Source organism: Rhagoletis pomonella, unplaced genomic scaffold (assembly GCF_013731165.1).
Source record: "Rhagoletis pomonella isolate Grant_MI unplaced genomic scaffold, Rhpom_1.0 Rhpom_scaffold_00005, whole genome shotgun sequence".
Taxonomy (NCBI): domain Eukaryota; kingdom Metazoa; phylum Arthropoda; class Insecta; order Diptera; family Tephritidae; genus Rhagoletis; species Rhagoletis pomonella.
The window spans coordinates 36,546,737-36,567,118 of record NW_023458559.1 but is presented as its reverse complement, the minus strand read 5'-3'; the positions used below and the strand labels follow the sequence as shown (position 1 = coordinate 36,567,118).

The 20,382-nt window shown below is 36.5% G+C and overlaps 2 protein-coding genes across 4 annotated transcripts; one reads left to right on the top strand and one right to left on the bottom strand.

The window, feature by feature from the left end:
- Nucleotides 1–876: 876 nt before the first annotated feature.
- Nucleotides 877–1,826, top strand: LOC118738876. 3 transcript variants are annotated; one of them, XM_036469896.1, is made up of 2 exons: nt 880–1,311; nt 1,342–1,826. In XM_036469896.1, the coding sequence occupies exons 1-2, from the start codon at nt 1,027–1,029 to the stop codon at nt 1,381–1,383; spliced, it is 327 nt and encodes a 108-aa protein (XP_036325789.1). In that variant the 5' UTR covers nt 880–1,026; the 3' UTR covers nt 1,384–1,826. The 3 variants fall into 3 exon arrangements, with proteins under 3 accessions (XP_036325788.1, XP_036325789.1, XP_036325790.1); XM_036469897.1 differs by having other exon boundaries at nt 881–1,314; nt 1,345–1,826; XM_036469895.1 differs by having other exon boundaries at nt 877–1,826.
- Nucleotides 1,827–9,678: 7,852 nt separating this feature from the next.
- On the bottom strand, nt 9,679–10,614 carry LOC118739875. The gene has a single exon (XM_036471371.1). The coding sequence runs from the start codon at nt 10,482–10,484 to the stop codon at nt 10,119–10,121; it is 366 nt and encodes a 121-aa protein (XP_036327264.1). The 5' UTR covers nt 10,485–10,614; the 3' UTR covers nt 9,679–10,118.
- Between the last annotated feature and the right edge of the window lie 9,768 nt (nt 10,615–20,382).

Genomic DNA, 20,382 nt, shown 5'->3' with positions numbered 1-20,382 from the left:
CTACATATAGATCTATTTAAAACAAATTTAATAGCTGATATTTTTAATAAAATTTTTGATAACTTCTTAATGCACTTGTCATCTAAACTTGAAAAACTCAGATTTTCCTTCCAAGGTATCTGCAAACAGTCTTTCATTCAAACTTCTCTTTCTTCAAAAAGCTTTAGGCCGGATATTCGTGACCTGGACACTGTTGAAAGTATTTCTCATATTTCAGTTTTGCTTGAAAAGAAATTCTCGCGTCGAGTTGTTTTCACGTTTGAGAGATCTGCTTCATGGTTTTCAAAAACTGGGCAAAAATGTTCAGAAAATTGAATTAGAATGTAAATTTTCGATAAATTTTTAATGCATTTTCTTTATCAAAATTTGAATAACTTCAAAATGAAAATTGCATACCAAAATCTAAGTTATTCATTCGAAACTGTATCAAATTTTATCAAAAACTGAATTATTATTAATTTTTTTTTTTTTTAATTTTGCGACTTCATTTTTTTATGAAAAATGAGATTCTTAAGTGTATTCAATATGGTGCCGATAAGATGGAGCGAAATTTATGAAATCTTATAATGAAATGAAATCAAGGAAAATAAAAGCAGCCAATAGAAGGCATCTAATTTTAACAAATATTTGTATTGAATATAAAAAAATTCAAATCTTTACATGTACATACATATGTACATATATTTGTACGAAATATCTCTCAACATGTTTTCATGTGCATAAAATTGCCAATTATAAAATAAAAAAAAACGGCTATGACTGTTCCATAAAATTCTCAAATTACACTAACAAGGGAATGCAAAAAAAAACACGAACTGTGCAGTTTGCATGTAACTCTCTTGTGCTCACTACAATTTCTACAACAAGGGTTGTTTTACGCATGCGCAAACGTATAAATAGCCAGCGTGTCGAGTGCCAGTACATCATTCGTAGCATTGCATTTGAGCGAGTAACTACAAATCGAGCTAAAAGTCTAAACTCTTGTTTTTTGTTTAACATCGTTTACATCTTAAAATATAAAAAAACATGTCCTACACTGCACTGCTGAACACTTGCAATGCCAGCGGTTTGGCCGAGCAACCTGTGAGCAAGCCAAACTACACGCCAGGCAAGGCGCTGAAGAAAGCTTACAAGCTATTGCGCCGTGTTTTCAAACCATCCACAACGGGCAAGCTAATCATTACTGCAGAGAAGCGAATCACAGCGCAGGGGCATTTGGAAGCTGCGGAGAAGCAGCACAGTCACAAAGCTGAAGCATCAACCGATCTCAACGATAGCGTATTGACCACATGCTCAACACTCAGCGCTGAAGAGTATGAGAATGGCCTAAATGAGTTGGCTGAGCTGGAGTCGGCAGAAAGCGAGGCGATTTCGGCTGAGTAGTGGCATCGGAATATGCACTTCATCATCTTCGTGGTCTTAATGGATGCTACGCGCATCCTACTGGCAAGCCGCTAGTGCCTTGAAGGACCTGGTTCGTCCTTAAACCGTACCACTTACACTGCTACGAGTTACGCTTTACATTGTCACAGCTTTAATAGTTTGTACAGACGTGCGTGCGTACGCGTGTGATGCAGTCGAACTGCCAACCATCGATCGTCGATGCGATTTAAAGCCCTTAATTGATCTACGTTTGTGGACTGGCCTGCGACAAAGCATCGATGATTTTAAGAAAGCTTTAATTTTGTTTATAAATCACTGTCTTCCATTTAGCTTTTAAGTTGATAAAAATCATATTTTATATGCATACATATATATTTCCTTGAGCTCTTTTGAATAAAGTTTTATGCGTGAAATTAGAAAAACTTTCCACTTTTCATCTTAAATTGGTCTGTTTTTTTTTTGACAATTCCAGGCCCAGATTGGACATCCAATAGGAATTTATTACATTACACGACTTCAACGAATTATTCAGGAAAAGAAACTAAAATTGGTAACTTATTTTTTTTTTAACCGACCGCAAAAAAGGAAAAGTTTATAATTTCGTCGGAATTATTATTTTTTTTTGGTAAGTTACTGCATAACTTTGGACCACGTCAACCGATTTCGATAATTTCTAGCGGAGAGGTAGTGTCTCCATACTAATTTCGTTTAGGTCAGATCATTTCATCATGAAGAAATTAACGGTACTCCAAAATTTGTATATGAGAATTGAATTTGGATGTGTTTTTAACCGACTTCACAAACAGGCGAAGGTTATCAGTTCGTCGATATATTTTTTTATTTTATTTTTTATTTTTATGTATGTTACCGCATAACTTTGGAGCAAATTAACCGATTTTGATAATTCTTTTAGATCCGATAATTGGATCGTGAAGAAACTAACGATAAACTTAAATTTTTATATGGGATTGAAGTCGGTTTTTCCGTTTTCGCTTAAAAATTACTTGTTTTCTTAAAAATTACTTGCTAATTTAAGAAATTGACAAAATATTGCAACTATTCGTCAATTTCGACATTTTTTGAAATTTTAAAATTTCCTTCGGATTTTTTTAGATTTGTTCGGGATGCTTCGTGTTGTAGTTTGCAGTGTTTTTTTTATGAAATTTGGGAATTTTTTCGGAACTTTACTTAATTTTTAAAAAATTTTTTGGGGTGAAAGAGGAATAATAATAATAATAATAATAGACTGGCGCTTACACATATGTTAGTGTATGGCCGAGCTTCTCCCAATTATCTTCGATAAATACCGCAGATCCTGACCCAGAGTTGGCATCAGTAAAGATTCGACAATGTTAGAGCCCGGGTTCAGTTTGGGAATTTATCCAGCATTCAGCTTCAGGAAACTCAACATTATATAGTCTGCTCCATAAAGGTAATGGTGGCGTACTATACTGTGGCATTTGACTTTTAGTACTATTTTGTAAATATAATGTTGCCACTTACTGCTGTTAGCAGACACACAAGTTTCCAACCAGGCAAAAGCTAGTTCTCTTCGCAGACTTCCAACACATTTCATCACATTTGTATCAGCCTAACAGGCCTCACAGACTATTGTTTATTAAGGGTGAGGTCAGAGAACAAATGGTTATTTTCAGGTCGACTCTAAAGTCTTTATTTAAATTCAAAACAAGCCCTCCAATAAAGGTGCAAAAATTATAAAATGAATAACAAATAATAGGCAATCGAATTCTTTTGAAGAAACCAAAATTTTTTATTCAAAACATATTTACAAGTATAATAATAATAATAATAGATTGGCGCTTACACATATGTTAGTGTTTGGCCGAGCTTCTCCTCCGACTTGTGGCGTGCGCCTTGATGTTGTCACACAAAGCGGAGGGACCTACAGTTTTACGCCGACTCCGAACGGCGATTGTATTTTTATGAGAAGCTGTTTTTCATGGCAGAAATACACTCGGAGGTTAGCCATTGCCTGCCGAGGGACGACCGCTGTTAAGAAAAAACCTTTTTCTATATTTTTTGGGATGTTGCTTTGACCAGGGCTTGAACCCAGGTGCTGATGTGTGAAAGCGCGCACTGCTTACCACTACACCACAGCGGCCGGCCATATTTACAAGTATTTGATGTTATTTGCTTAAAATGGCTCTAAACTGCATCGACGAACGAATTTTTGGCAATTCAACTACATCACAGGCGTACATACGCTCTTATTTATAAACTATTAAAGCTGCGACGCTTATAAAGCGTATCTCGTTACAATGTAAGCGGTGCGGTTTATGGACGAACCAGGTCCTTGAAGGCACTAGCGGCTTGCCAGTAGAATATCAGTAAATTGATGAAAAGCAAAATCCGACCAATTACTCAGCACTGATTGCCTTGTCCGCGACAGCCTTCGACTCAGCCAACTCTGCTGAGCATGTGGTGAGTGCACTTTCGTTGATATCAGATTACGCTTCAGCTTTGCGGCACTGCTGCTTTATTGCCATTTTAAGCCAACTCTGCGCTGAGATATGCGGCTCGTCGGTGAGTACTACTTTGCCTATTGTTGATGACTTGTAAACCCGGCGTAATACTTTGTAGGCCTTCTACGGTGCCTTGCCTGGCGTGTAATTTGGCTTGGCGATAGTTTGCTCTGCCAAAGTATTGGCGCTGCAAGTGTTCAGGGGCGCAGCATAGAACATTTTTTTGGCGTTTCGTATAACTAAATGATTTTTTCAAAAAAATTAATGAGGATTTTTTGTATGATTTGTAGTTACTTGCATAAATGCAATGCTACGAATGATGTTCTGTTACTGGCTACGCTGGATATTTATTTATGTGTTTGCGCATGCGCAAAACATCCCCTATGGGAGAGATCGAAGTGAGCTCAACATGTGCCGCCCAATGCCCGTATGCAGTTTTCGATGCATTTTTCTCTTTGCTAATGTAATTTGAGAATTTTACTGAGTAAAAAATGTTAGTTTTTTTTTATTATTTAGCTGTTTGTTGCACTTGAGGACAGCACACTTCGCGATGGTATTAAATGTATGTAAAGGAAATGAAATTCTGGCCTGAATTATGCTGGAAAACTTCGGAGTGCCACCGAATATTATTGGCAAGGGGTCAGTTAGTTGACACTAGACTGTCCAGGAGCAGTCCACATGTTGCCATAGGAACTCCTATACCCTTTATGTAAGCAAATTAAATGGCCATGCAGTTTTCAGCAATGTCTCTGTGCCATGAAGTTCAGCTTTGCATGAGATCTAAGGGGAGTTCTTGAAGGAACATACATCCACCAAAAATGTCCAATCAACTTCTGCCGATCCGTGAAAATGTCAACTGTACTAGTTCCAGAGACTTCAACTCTCTTCTTCACCCCTTAGGTGGAGGAGTTAAGAGAAGGATCTAAGCGGAGCCAGTCTTGGTGCGTAACCATTCGTTTTTTCAGATATGACCCCGACGGAGCCTACTGACTTATCCTTACCCGCAACTAGCACGTTAAGAAAAGAATCCCGCGATAGACTAAGTGTTGTTTGGGGAGCCATTTGAACGTGCTTTAACGGCTTAAATATATTTTTCTAATGAATTCTACCAGACAATTACATAAATGGCTTGATTATAGTTTCATATAGTTAGCAGTGTTATTAGCAAGTCCGCAGCTGATCTCTTTTTGAGTGAGTTAAAGTACCCTCTATAGATCATATTGAACGTTCAGACGCCACGAAGCATTCCAGAAATAAGACTAACTAGTATTCCATTTCCGGAAATGAGACTGCAGACGAGTTAGTCAGAGGGGGTTCTACATTGGTGTCGATCGAGGACCGGATCTCACCCACAATTGGAGCCTTATATAGAGACATATTTCTCCACAATCTTCAGAAATCGGATCAAAGGTGACGCACAGCGGCAGGATGCTGTATATCCAAACTCATGTGGCCCATGCACAACCCTAAGAGAACACACAACCTACTGAGTAAACCCAGATCTGTCGTTGCAAGTGTTGTAGCGACTCTTACTGGGCATTGGCCGGTTGGTACCCACGCAAGAAGGCTGGGAATCGCCTACAACGGCTTCTGTAGAAGCTGCAGAGACGAGAACGAGCAGGAAACAGTAGAACACCGTCTTTGAAAATTTCCAGCTGTAATTGGGAGCAGAAATACCATGATAGAAGCATATGAATTCACATCATTACGAGAGCTATCTGGTATACGTCTGCACTACATAATCAACTTCATCAACCACGCCGGTGGGTTATAAAATATTCATTCGAGGTATATGGTGTCAAAATGGCACTAAGCTGCTACTTGGGCGTACTAGTTTTTCCGCCACCATTCTAACCTCATCTAAGACTAACTAACAGGGCAATTGTGGCAACTGTCTGTCAACTCACCAAAGTGTTTCGAAAGACAAAAGTCTTTCAACTCTGGCAACTATCTTCAAAGCCCTCTACTGTCTTTCGAGAGACTAATTGAAAGACCTGCTTAACGAGGTGGTCTTAGTGTTATTCTGTTTGTGTTTTAGCAATAATTGTAATAAAAAAAATTATATATATGCATATTTCTTTTTTTCAATAACAAAAACTAAAAATTAAAAAAAAAATGTATTAAAGAGAAACAAAAAAACCATATTAAAAAGCATAAAAAGATTAAAAGATTTAAAAATTTTAAGAAATTAAAAATAAATGTTTCTTTTTAAAACATTAAAATCTAAAAAATAATCTAATATATAATAATCTCGTGTCACGGTGTTAGTGGTCGAACTCCTCCGAAACGGCTGGACCGATCTTTATGAAATTTTTTGTGTATATTTGGTAGGTATGAGAATCGGATGTAAAGTATATTTCATACCGCTAGGTTCAGGGGCGTGGCACCTCCCATACAAACCGAATTTTTCATACCGCATATCTCTAGAAGTGTTCATGGTAGAATACTCTAACTTGGTATGCAGATATATCAAACCAATGGCATACTCATGGAGAAAAATTGTGGTTATTGGAAAAAGGGGAGTGGCACTTCCCATACAACCGAATTTTTCATACTGCATATCTCTGAAAGTGTTCTTGGTAGAGTACTCGAACATGGTATGGAGATATATGAAATCAATCGCATACTCATGGAGAAAAATTGTGGTTATTGGAAAAGGAGGCGTGGCACTTCCCATACAAACCGAATTTTTTATACTGCATATCTCTGAAAGTGTTCATGGTAGAGTACTCGAACATGGTATGGAGGTATGTATATGAAATCAATCACACAGTCATGACGAAAAATTGGGGCGATTGGAAAAAAGCCCCTTGCCATCTCTCATACAAACCTAAGTTTTCAAACTGCATACCTCTGGCAGAGTTCACGACAGAGCACTGCAACTTGGTGATTAGGGTATCCCTATACAAAAAAATCTAATATATAAAAATCTCGTGTCACGGTGTTAGTGGTCGAACTCCTCCTAAACGGCTTGACCGATCATTATGAAATTTTTTGTGCATATATGGTTGGTATGAGAATCGGATGTAAAGTATATTTCATTCCGTAAGGTGCAGGAGGCGTGGCACATCCCATACAAACCGAATTTTTCATACTGCAAATCTCTGGAAGTGTTCATGGTAGAGTACTCGAAAATGGTATGGAGATATACGAAAACAATCGCATACTCATGGAGAAAAATTGCGGTTATTGGAAAAGGGGGCACCTCCCATACAAACCGAATTTTCCTTACTGCATATCCCGGAAAATGTTCGTGGAAGAGGATTCGAACATGGTATGGAGATATATGAAAGCAATCGCATACGCACGGAGACAAATTATGGTTATCGTAAAAGGGGGCGGGGCACCTCCCATACAAATCTAATTTTTCATTTTGCTTAACTTTGGAAGTGTTCATGGTAGAGTACTCGAACCTGGTTTGGAGATATATGAAAACAATCGCATACTCATGGAGAAAAATTGTGGTTATTGGAAAAGGAGGCGTGGCACCTCCCATACAAACCGATTTTTTCATACTGCATACCTCTGGCAGTGTTCACGATAGAGTACTGGAATTTGGCGATTAGGGTGTCCCTATCCTAAAAAAATTTTCTCTATTTTTTTCTTTTAGATCTTTTGGTATTTTTGTTTGAAAAATCTAATATATAAAAATATCGTGTCACAGAGTTTGTGGTCGAACTCCTCCGAAACGGCTTAACCGATTTGAATGAAATTTTTTGTGTATATTTTGTAGGTATGACAATACGGTGTAAAGTATGTTTCCTACCGCTAAGTGAAGGGGGCGTGGCACCTCCCATACAAACCAAATTTTTCACACTTTATATCTCTGCAAGTGTTCATTGTAGAGTACTGGAACTTGGTATGTACAAGACATATAAAATCAATCACATAGTCATGAAGAAAAATTTGGCCTATTGGAAAAAGGGACGTGGCACCTCCCATGCAAACCGAATATTTCACACTGCATTTCTCTGGAAGTGTTCATGGTAGAGTACTTGAACATGGTATGGAAATAAGAGAAATCACTCCCATATTCTTAGAAAAAATTGCGGCTATTTTATAAGGGGGGTGTGGCACCTTTCAAACGGTACTGAAGCTATTACGTATCTTTGTATGCATATACAATTTTGCTAGGTTATTTAAGATGGTAATGGAAATATGCCTTCCGACAACCACCAAACCGTAATATTAGAAGATAAACGCGTCACTGAAAATCATGGACGTGAGCTGTTGGTGAAAATGTTGTACCAAAATGTTTCAATACAAAAAATTAATTTTGGGCGGGACGAAGTTCGCCGGGTCTGCTAGTAGTAAATAAAAAAATTCTTTTTAAAGCAATAAAATCAGAAAACTAAATGACAATGTAATTATAAAAGAAGAAAATGAAATATAAATGAAAATAAGTTCCCAAGAATTACATTACTTTACATTAATAAAAAATCAAAACATAACAAGAAGAGTGAATTAAAAAATTATAGTAAAAAAAAAATAAAGTAAGTTCCTTAAAGTTCTATAAAATTAATGAAAGTATATTTCTTTTAAAATTTATAAAATCTGAAAATAGAAAGAAATTTAAAATAGAAAAGAAAAAATGTCTATTAAAATAAAAGAAGCAAGTAATTTTTAGCAAAAAACAAAATTGACTTCGATTCGCATATAAATTCGCAAATTAGTATGGGGCCACCCCTGAGGCACCACCTTTCCGATAGAAAAAGTATTATCGGCATCGGTTGACGTGTTCCAAAGTGTGGTAACATACATAAAAAAATTAAAATATTCCGGTTAAAAATATGTTTGTAAATATTTAATAAAAAAGACATTTTACTTTTTGAAACAATAAAATCTTAAAATTTAAAAAAAGTATACGAAATAACCTTATATTTAATTAAAAGCAAATATTTTTTTCTGTTTAAATTAGTCAAATATAAAAAAATTAAAAAAATATGTTAAATAAAGATCAAATGAAATTTAAAAAAATATGTGATAAGTATTTTTCTTTTTTAGTAAATGAAATTAAATAATTAAAAGAAATTTAAGTTAAAAAAAAAGAAAATAAATAGAAAAAAAAACGCTCGCCGAGGACTCGAATCTGTATCTCTCGAATGTGCTAGAAAAACAAAAGTCTCTCAAACCATCTTTCTATCTGTCTTTCATTTGTCATACGAAAGACTTTTTACTATCTTAGGCAGAGTTGCCCTGTAAGTTCACATCAAGCTTAGTCAGGGCATTTTGTTAAAAAGGTAGCGATATGCAGAAAATAAGTAGTGGCGGCTAATGAACTTGCAATGAGCGAACTGACTTTAGAAAACCAACTTTAAAATGCTAGAAGTTCTATCACTAAAGATGAACACAGTGTAAAATGCACTCATTCTAGGATGAGTGATTTAGTAAGTAAAAAGATAAGCAACCACAACTTTTGCTAACATAAATGAAAGAAGCAGCCAAGATGCTTCAGGGTGCGTAGGAGTGTGCCTTGTTTGGATAAAGCGATCAAAACTGTATTTCAGCAAATTTTGCGATAACTTCCCGCTATCAAACAATTGACAGAAATATCTGAAAACCTCTAGTCTCATTACTCTTCAATTTTGAAAATAAACCAATTCAACCAATATCCAAAATAGATAATTATCCTTATCGCCAACTCCGTGTGAATAAATCGTTCCCATAGTTTAACAATCGAAACAAAAACAAATTGGGAAAAATGGTTTTTGTTTTGCTTTATAATTTTTGGAAATATTTGTTCACATGGAATTCGTGATAAGGCCGAATATGCTAAATGCTTAAGGATCCAATAAAGAAGAATAGAAATTAATTTTTGTACAAAAAATATGTTTTAATATATTTCGAGTATATTAAAACTAAAAATTTACACAATTTCTGTTACTTAAAAACTAAATGGAAGACAATTGATTTCTTAAAATTAAAGCTTTCATATATCGACGATGCTTCTGGTAGGCCAGTCCACGCAGTGTTTCCAAAAGTCTAGAAGCACACGCGCAGATCGATTAAGGGCTCTAAAATGGATCGCCGAAGGGATTGTTGGCAGTTCGACTGCATCACACGCGCACATACGCTAAGCTGTATACATATAAACTAGTAAAGCTGCGACAATATAAAGCGTTTCTCGTTACAATGTAAGCGGTGCGGTTTAAGGACGAACCAGGTCCTTGAAGGCACTAGCGGCTTGCCAGTAGAATGCGCGTAGCATTAGGGAATAATCAGTAAAGCGATAAACAGCAAAATCCGGCACCATTACTCCGCAGCGATCGCATTGCTTGCTGCAGCCTGCAACTCAGCCAACTCGTTGAGGAAATTCTCATACTCTTCAGCGCTGATTGCTGAGCAAGAGCAGAGTGCATTTACTTCGCTTAGAACAGCGGCGTCAGCTTTGCGACGCTTCTGCTTCTCAGCTACTTTCAACGACTTCTGCGCTGTGATTTGCTGCTCTCCTTTGTTGATTACCTTAATCGATGCGGATGGCTTGAAAACACGGCGCAACAACTTGAAAGCCTTGTTGAGTGCCTTCCTTGGTGTATATTGCGGCTTGCTGTTGATGGTTTGCTTAGCCAATTTGTTGGCATCGCAAGTATTCACGAGCGTAGCGTAAGACAAAGACATTGTTTACTTTTTTTTAAATTTTACGAATTTACTTGAATTTAGCTTCAGTATTTCCAAATTTACTTTGCAGTTACTTGCTTGAATGCAACGCTACGAATGATGTCCTATCGCTCATCAACTCGACTTTTTATACGTTTGCGCATGCGCGAAACTACCCCTAAGTGGCTCGAATAAGCAGTGAGCAGCGCACTGTAAATACCCTCCTGGCCAATCAGCGCACGCATAGCCGGGCAGGTGTAATTTGATTTTCTTTCTCCGTGGCTGGTGCTCTTTCCATTACCTGCGCCTGACCTGCTCTGACGTATTCTCCCAACCTTAACGCACACAATTAGTGTATTTGTTAAGGTGTCGCGACGCTGAGACTGTCCCTGATCCAATGCATTTATCCCCGCTGCGTTGTTATAGTTAAGGCCTTTGTTGATTTTTTTTTTATTTTTATTTTTTTTTTTGGAAAGGAGCGATCCCTTGCACGTGTGCAAAGGGATTTTTCCTGCATGCCTACACACACTCCGCTGGTGTTTTTGTGTGTTTTCCTTTCTTTCTACCTGCAATGCAAAAGAACAAATAATTCAGATTAAATGGTAATGCTGAAAACGCATAGAGCATATCCTTTCTTTTCTATGCATATCAGCTATTTTCTATGCTGATCGTGGGAAAGTAAAATAAATTTTTCGAGTTTGGAATTTTCATAAATCTTTTGTTGATTTTTTTCTCTTTTCCAGATTCGTATTTCATTTTAAGGTAATTTGAGTTGCGTTTCGGTAATTTTCATTCAAGGCACGCATTTATGAAAATTAAAATGCTGTACACTGCTGCGCTGCCGATGATCAGTGTGCGTAGATCATAGATGGGCACACCAATACAGTCTCATTTTGTCATGGTATTCGTGAATCGCGCTTAGTAACAGTTGCCACTTTTCTATATTGTACAAAAGTGCGTCTTTTTTTGCGCGTGTTAGAAAACGCTCTTACAAATTTATATTTAATTTGTCTTATGAACATGAAACGAAAATAATAAAATATAATAAAAAAAATAATGAATAAATAAATACAAATAATGAATTATGAAATTAATTTTTATAAGTACATATGTACGTGCATGAAAAGTTTTTTAATTTAATTTCATTAAACTAATGTTTTCAAAAATCATAGTTTATTCAACAACAAAATTCACAAAGTTGCTCGCGGTCATCACCTTCATATTTTTCATATTCCGGATGGAATGACAAATAATGTCGCCTTATATTAAAAGTACGATTCCAAGTAGTCGTATTACCACATAACAAGCATTGGGCGTTATTAGCTTTTTTTAAAACCAAAAACTGTAATTGGCACTCATACTCAGACATTTTGGGCATTGTTACATATATAGGTGGCAACCACGCGCTAAAATTACGAATAAAAATATTCAACGGCGAAGCATAGTGTCATTCTCACGAAATCTGAAAGCAGACTGAATTGAAATTCGCTGCGTCGTTTCTGTATACGTATAAGCGCTGCGACGCAGACGCTACTCGCGAGTAGCGTTTTGCCCATCATTGGCGTAGATATTGAGCGATGCTGCTATTGTACGTTCTGCTCATTTTGACCGTTACAATTTGTGGTGCGCATTTTCAAGTTAATCGGCAATGCATTTTTTATGCTCGATCATCAAAGCGTATGCGCAGTGATCTCTGAATTGATCGTGGTGTTGGGAGTAAGGGTTGCAGTTTTCAGCAATTGAAAACTCAAAATTGTAGGCAGGACAAGTGTTATACCCTCGTTAAACATATGTTGCACTTTCTTATTTTTATGATTTAGATTTTTTTGTACATGCTTTTATAGCTGATCTTTGATACATGTGCACGTAGCAAATGCAGGCTGACGATCGGCGCGGTGGTCGCTGCGTGGCACTGCTATGAATTTATTATTGAGGATGGGAGAGCGCATTGAAGGCGAATGTTTTTATATAGAATATAATTCAAAAATTCCGTACTCAGAGTTTATATTTAAATACTACTTTGAAATTTAGGAAAAAGTTTGGTTTAGAGAAAATGAGGTCGGCTCATAAGCTTCAAATGCTAGTTTGTAGGGGTAACTCATATGATATTAAGCCTGGAGGCGCTAATTAGGCTACCAGCTCTATATTATTTGTTAATACATATGTATTTGTGCCCCCAATTTGTGGCAGATTTTTTGCTGTTGTCACGAAAGTTGAGGAATCTACAGTTTTAGGCCGCCTCGGAACGGAAATTTTTTTTATATGAGAAGCTTTTTCCCGGAATATATACATAGTACAGTCAATGTCGCTCTATTTGTAGGTGTACTTGTAGTTATTTGTACCGGTTACCTATTTCAAAATAATAATAATAATAATTTTTGACGCTTACACTATTGCTGAGTGTTCTTTGTGAATAACTAATTGTTAATTATTCGATATTTAATGAACAAAGCAAGAAGAATACTTGTTTAATAAATTGTTAAATTCGCTTTATTCTTTACATATTAAAACAGGGCAGGACCACTCCGCTTTGTTTAAAATTGATAACCGGCACTAAGAATTCGGAATTTTCAAAATTGGTAACCGGTTCGAAGAAAGCGATTTCCATTTACTCGTTCAAACAAGTCATAATTAAATCACCAGAATTCTGCTGGACTTCTTATAAAATAGCTATTTAATGTGGACAACGAGATGGCATCTAAGTATAGCATAAGTGTGGTTTGGGTTCCACTATGATTTCAAAGCGATTTTGTCGGACTATCAAACATAAGAAGCAATACAAAACCAACACGCTCGTCAAATCTGGCCTAGACTCGATAAATATTATTTCCTCCTGGTAATTGGAATCATCAGTGGTCATAGCCTAGTAGACTTTCCTAGTGGCCTTTCCAACAAACGACTTCTGTTGCAGCTGCCGAGACGAAGAGGAAGTCGGAAGGGTATAACACTTTCTTTGCCACTGTCCGATATTGACGGAACTCAGACAACGCTATCTTAACTTAAAAGTTTTATAAATGAAACGATTTCGGGACCGCTGTGAGGCTGTATTGTCACAACTTGCCCTAATGCAGTTCGCCATAAACAAAATCCTTTGATAGTAATTTTGAACACGCTATTGTATCACACCTACGGAGTCCTTTACTTTCAACTTCTGAGAATGAATAGTCATACTCCTATATTTGAATTACTACCCTACTGAATGGCAGCAGCATTGCAAGTAGTGGAGAAGACGAACTCGAGCCCTCCAGTCGATGACGATGGAGGCGATGTTCCACAGCCTGACTATGACAAGGTACGATTTGCAATTACGAGGCTGAAAAACAACAAAGCTGCTGGACCTGACGCCCTGCCAGCTGAGCTATTCAAATATGGCGGCAAGGAGCTGATAAGGTGTATGCAGTAACTCTTATGCAGAATATGGTCAGATGAAAGAAAGGCGACCTCGCCATTGGCGTAAGCTACCGGGATCAGCCTTCTAAGCATAGGTTACAAGGTCTTGTCGAGTGTATTGTGTGAAAGACTGAAGCCCACCGTCAACGAACTGATTGAACCATACCAGTGTGGCTTTAGGCCCGGAAAATCCACCATAGACCAGGTATGCACAATACGCTAAATCTAAGAAAAGATCCGCGAGAATAGGATCGACACAAACCATCTATATGTCGATTTCAAAGCCGCTTTCGACAGCCCGCGAAATTAATACGGCTGTGTAAAATGACGTTGACCAATACCACCAGCTACGACAGAATTGAGAAGGAACTCTCCGTGCCGTTTGATACCAAGCGAGGTTTCAGATAAGGTTACTCCCTTTGGTGTGATTTATTTAATCTGATGTTGGAGAAGATACCCAGAGCCGCAGAACTGAACCGCTCAGGCACAATACTTCTGCGCAAGATTTACTGACTTTTGCGCATTGGCGATGGCGAATACCGCAGACGATTTAACGATGAGCTGTATGAGCTTTACACCGATATAGACATAGTGCAGCGAATTAAAATTAAGCGGTTTCACTGGCTAGGTCATGTCGTTCGAAGCTCTGAAAGTATTCAACCCGGGTCGCGAATCTGGTAACAGAGGAAGAGGAAGGCCAGCACTGCGTTGGAAAGGCCAGGTGGAGAAGGACTTGGCTTCACTTGGCATTTCTAATTGGCGTCAGTTGGCACAGAAGAGAAACAACGGGCGTGCTGTTTTGAACTGGGCCAAAATCGCTTAGGCGAAGAAGAAGTCTTCAACACCCAAAAAGGAAAATTCCAAACGTCAAAAAAAACTTTAATTTTAAATCATTCGTCCTTTATACAAAATCAGTTTCATCATACAAGCCGCACACTTCACCACCTAAAGGCTTAAAGTAAATATATAAACTGTTATGATGCAGTGATTAAAGGTTCATGAGAAGAATGAAAAATAGGGTTAGATACTTCTTGTATGTACTATGTATGTGTGTGAAAGCATTAATTCACCTATATATGTACATACATACTTATGTACATATGTAGTACTTGTAAATGCATATTCTTGTATATAGTCAATTTAAGTGATTAGGGGTGAGTATACTGACTTCAATGCGTCAATTTCACAGGATAAGAAGAAAATACAAGTGGCTCAAATGGATTTCTTTCAACACACTTTCATCGCCAGCCAGCCACACGTCTTTGGTGTTTGAGGCTGAGAAGCCTGGGAAAGTAATTTCATTTTCATTCTCACCTGACACAATGGAGCCTAAATGAACCAAGAAAAGAACAATATGGTGACAAATGTTATTCTTCTTCTAACAAAATATTGTGGTGGCCCATATCTTCCCACACATTTCAAATCAAAGGTTATTAAGAGTATTTTGGTACAAACGTAATTTTCTCAGCAGTTAGAAGTGCGAATTATGGCGTCATACACATTTATGCAAGGTGGTAATGATTTTTATTTAGCAGTGATTTTGGCAATGATTTATTCTTATTGTGCTGGTGGTACATATACATAGATATGTATGTATAAATATACCACCATATATTACTACTTCCAATGATCAACAAATAATAAAAAAATTCCTCAACGACGAAACTGATAACGACATCACATGACATAAATGTATGTATATATGTATGTATGTAGTAGTTATATATATCTATACTCGTACATATGTACATAACTATATTGATTGGTTTGTTGTTTAGTACATACATACATTTGTATGTATATATATATGCATAAGCTCTTATATTTTGATATGAAAAATGATGATTAGGCAGAAAAACTGATAGCCTTGCTTTACTCTTATCAGCTAATATGTAAACATATTTCTGATTTATCAGTTAAATATCTGTTTAGTCAAGTATGTAAATAAAAAAAAAAAATAAAAATTTATGTCGGCAACTTATTACATTACTTATGTCACACCCTATGATTAGAACCGAGCATCGGAGGAAATAATCGGCAAACATTAAATTATATTAATTGCTGACAGAGATAACCCCAATCTTGGGCTACTATTTTAATTGCGTACACTTAAAAAACTAGGACACAGCTCTTGGACATTTTTGAAGGCCCCAACATGTTACCTAAACTCAAATGCCAGCGGAAGTAATGAAAATAATTTTGAGTTACTGTTTGTTACAAGCTTTTATTTAACTTGTTATGATTAGTCCCCTGAACTGTTCTTTGTTTCCACATTTGAAGAATTGGTTCGATGGTAATCGATTTTAATCGAATGAAGCTTCCATCATTGAAATAAATGCATATTTTCAGAATCTGGAAAAAGTTCATTATTTGGAATAGGAAGAAAAAAATGCAAAACCGCTGGACTAAATCTCTCGAGCTTAATTACGATGGGTGCCCTCGTATATTCAGATGATGGTGAGACTATTTCAAAAAATATGTAGTACATGAAATTTTTGGAATATATGTACGTAAGTTACATACATATTTAAATATTACCCGCCACGTTTGTTGTAATTCGAGGGAAATTAAATTGTGGTAGCTAGTATTTACGTAAATGTGCGAACAATATGTGTCTTAAACAGCAATCGGTACGCATATGTGGGGTACATGTTTTAAACATACTATGCTTACATATGTACACATGTATGTATGTAGATATCCTTGCAATAACTAAAACATAACAAGGCTTGACTGATAGCACGTACACACATACATATATGGATTTGAAGTCCTGCTGACAGCCTGTGGTGTTTGTATGAGGCGCTATTTTTAGACACCCACTGCTGTCTACATATGTATGTATGTAAGTACATACGTTAAATCTTTAATATATTCTTGTACACATGCTGAACATGTCTTTTTATTTATTGCCTTAAATCGAACGATATCACCACATATGTATTTTCTGTTCTAACGTACGTATATTAGGGTGGTCCAAAAAGAAAAATGCATGTGAAAAAGTAAAGACGGAAGTTTAATGCTCTCACGCTTTAAGAAGAAAAACCCCTACTTTATTATGTTTCGTTGAAATGGTATGGAATTCTTGAAAATTAATATTTTTTCGGATGGAAAACCTTGCTTCTCTTCAGGAGACTGTCAGTAATAATACGCAATTGTTTTTTAATACTAGCGATTTTTTATAGGTCCCCCTATTGCAATTTTTTATGGTTTTAGGGGTTCTAAAAAAATTGTTACCAATAAAAAATGGTTAAATAAACGATTGGGTATTATTACCGAAAGTCTCCTGATGAGAAACAAAGTCGAAAAATATTGAAAAACGGGGGTACAATTTTTTCGGTATAGAACAATCCTAGTGGGTGAGAGCATTAAAATTCCGACTTTACTTTTTTTTTTGGACAACCCTAATGCACATTTGCCAGGCATGCCCTCCACCCGCTTGTGTATGGCCCAAGGCTGATATCTGAAAGACATTGCAGTACAAATGTACATATGTCTGCAAGATGGACTCTACTCTATCACAGAAACCAATTTCCTGTGTGGTCAGAGTTACGGTGACCATCCATAATTTTTTTCAATATAAAGGACGCCTTTTGTCCTTTATTTCTTAGGCTGTCCTTTAAATGAGCTTTGAGCTCTCAGAGGTCGATTTTTAAGCAGATAAGTAATATGAAGAAGTAACTTTTAAGCAAAAAACAAAATCGACTTCAAATCTTATATCAAAATTTAGGAGTACTGTTAATTTTTTCATGATCAAATGATCGGATAGAGATCACCAGAGTAGTATGAGACCACCTCTGATACATTACCTTTCCGGTGCAAAAAGAATTATCGAAATCGGTTGACGTGGACCAAAATTATGCGGTATTAAACATAAAAAAAATTTAATAAAATAATATTCCGACGAACTGATAACCTCCTCCTGTTTGGAAGTCGGTTTAAAAACTAACTAATATTTAGACTTTTTCGTAGAGAAATTTATATATGTACTTTGAATAAAATTCATTGTTCTCGAAAGCACAGGGAAAGTTGTGCCCAGGATTCGTGTTTCACGCTGAGTCTCCAGCTCCACTGAAAAAGAACAATAAACCTCCGCTGATTTCGTCGTGTAGTATGAATTATGATAAACGCATCTTGGCAGCAAAGGATCGCGAAGTCATTGATAAGAACTTGATTTTATTTTTTTGTACAATTATAAAATACGTTGGTTAATATGGTCACCGTAGGCATAGCGAGTTTGTAAATTTTTGTTAATTTTTATTTTGCATTAAACATTATGATTGCCTATGCTGCAAACCTTCTTTCTGGCTATTCATTACGGAGGCTAAAAAACAGCCCCTGCTCGCCTAGGCTGTCATATCCATCAAGGCGTTTGGAGCTAACCTAGGCTAGTCTTTAGATATACTAGATATACCCGTGTTAGTTACTAGTCTATCAAAAAAAAAAAACAAAAACAATATTTTCAAATAACTTCAATAAAAAAAAAAATTGGTTCACAGGGATGAATGGGTATTGAAAATGCCCTGATAATAGCGTTGCCAGATCTAACGAATTTGTGACCGCTTAATCGTTATCGAACCTATAAAATTACCCTTTATACTTCTTTCCTTTGATATTACGCCACGTTGGGCAACGTGTACCTAATTTCGTATCTACTAGCTTTAGTTTAATTAAAAATCCCGAGTGATATACTGTTGTGAAGAATGCTTTTGAATTTGAGAAAACAACTGATTACCCATAAAGAAATCGCGGAAAATTAAGTATAGGTAAGGATAAGAGGAACAAAAACACGTTTTGATTTGAAGCATAACATAAAACAAACAAAAAATCAGAACAAGCCAAGCTTTAGTATTAAACCAGAATAAAGTAGAAGTATGAAAACAAAAAACCCTCCTATTACCACAGTAAACACTTCAGTCGGTGGCTTGGCCCTTTTACTCACAAGATCTCGCTTTTCTTTGCCTTTGCCAATCGATTTAAGTTGCTTCGTTGAACCTTCGCTGTAAGGTTAAATAGACTTTTTGTCTTGGCTGTAAGCGATTTTATGGGTTAAATATGTATGAAAAAGTGACAAAATGACTTTTACTGCAGCAATGAAAATGTGAAACCTGTTTAACGTCGCACAGCTTATAAGAAAAAAATTAAAAGAGAAGGCAGCTTAAGCGTGGAGCTTGCCCTTAATGACATTTTGACAATACAAAAAAAAAGAGGTAGGAATGAACGGACATGTGCAGCACAAGTAATAGCATGCATTAGCAGCGATAGAAGTCGTAAGAGCAATAACAACAACACTATTAATGACAAAAGCATTTTTAAATCTTCGTCAAATCGTTTGCGCTTTGCTGCTTGCTGACAAGATTTTACGTTTGCGCTATCAGTTCCATTTGCTGCTGCTTAGAATCGCTGAAGCAGCAAAACTAATTAACCGCGATTTGAATGATAGGTGGGGCAGGCATATAAAAAACCCAGTAGAGAACACCAAATACCAAATATGTTGTTTTCTTTTACCAACTACGGATCACTTCAATAAACGCATTCAGTACTTCTTCTACACTGTTAAAACGTAAAAACGTAGTTATCTAGTTTAGGTTAAACAGACGACTGTAACACAGCTCGATCGGTGTCCGAACAGACTACACAATTGATTATTTCACCAATCCGACCTTTAATCATTTTTTTTTGCAAGATTAGTAAATTTCTTCGGCCCACAATTTTCGAAATACCTTAATGTTGCATAAATTTTGCTTGTCCTTCAAATATCCAATGGTGACATGGCATCTCCGTAGAAACGAGATGGTGGACATAGAAATGAGCGCAACTAAATGATACCACAAGAGTTCTCGATGTGCCGCATAAAACTCCATCACCAACCAAGCTGTCAAACTACCAAAAGTCCGTTAAAGAGTTTGCTAGGAATTGGTTTTAGAAGTTATGTACACTCGTCCGAGTTCCCTAGAGTCTTAGAGGCACAACCTGCAACCTATGTTTAAGGCTACTATGGCTAACTCCGAACTCAAAATAATTGGAGCCGTCATGTAAATTCTTCATACGGATCGAGAATTACACGATACTTCTCATCACACTTTTGAAAGTCAGAGAGCTTTTATAAGAAAATTCTTACACTCAGAAAAAACATTTCATTAAAACAAGAAACCAGTTTCCTTATTTTAGCTTTACTGTTTTTTCCTTAATATTATGAATAATTTACTCAATTTGAGAAGTTTTCCCTTAATTCAGGCTCATGCTAAATAAAAATAGTGCGTCATTAATTTGAGGAAGTAAATTTACTCAATATATGTAATATTGTTGTTAGTACTGTTAAGACGAAGTTAACTGATTTCCTGGCAAATGTCGCCTGTGGCGTCGCATGAATACTACTGGTTCTGGTTCTGAGATCGCAGATCTGAGTCCGGTTGGAGGTAGTTAGAGTAAGGTAAGTCAATTACTTAAATTCAAATATAAGTTACAAATTGTAAAATTAATTAACCATAGCAAATTAATAAGATAATTTTTTTAAATACAATTTAAA

Bases quoted from the DNA above. Each gene is read 5' to 3' on its own strand.
- LOC118738876 (XM_036469895.1), top strand. From the start codon at position 1,027: ATGTCCTACACTGCACTGCTGAACACTTGCAATGCCAGCGGTTTGGCC.
- LOC118739875 (XM_036471371.1), bottom strand. From the start codon at position 10,484: ATGTCTTTGTCTTACGCTACGCTCGTGAATACTTGCGATGCCAACAAA.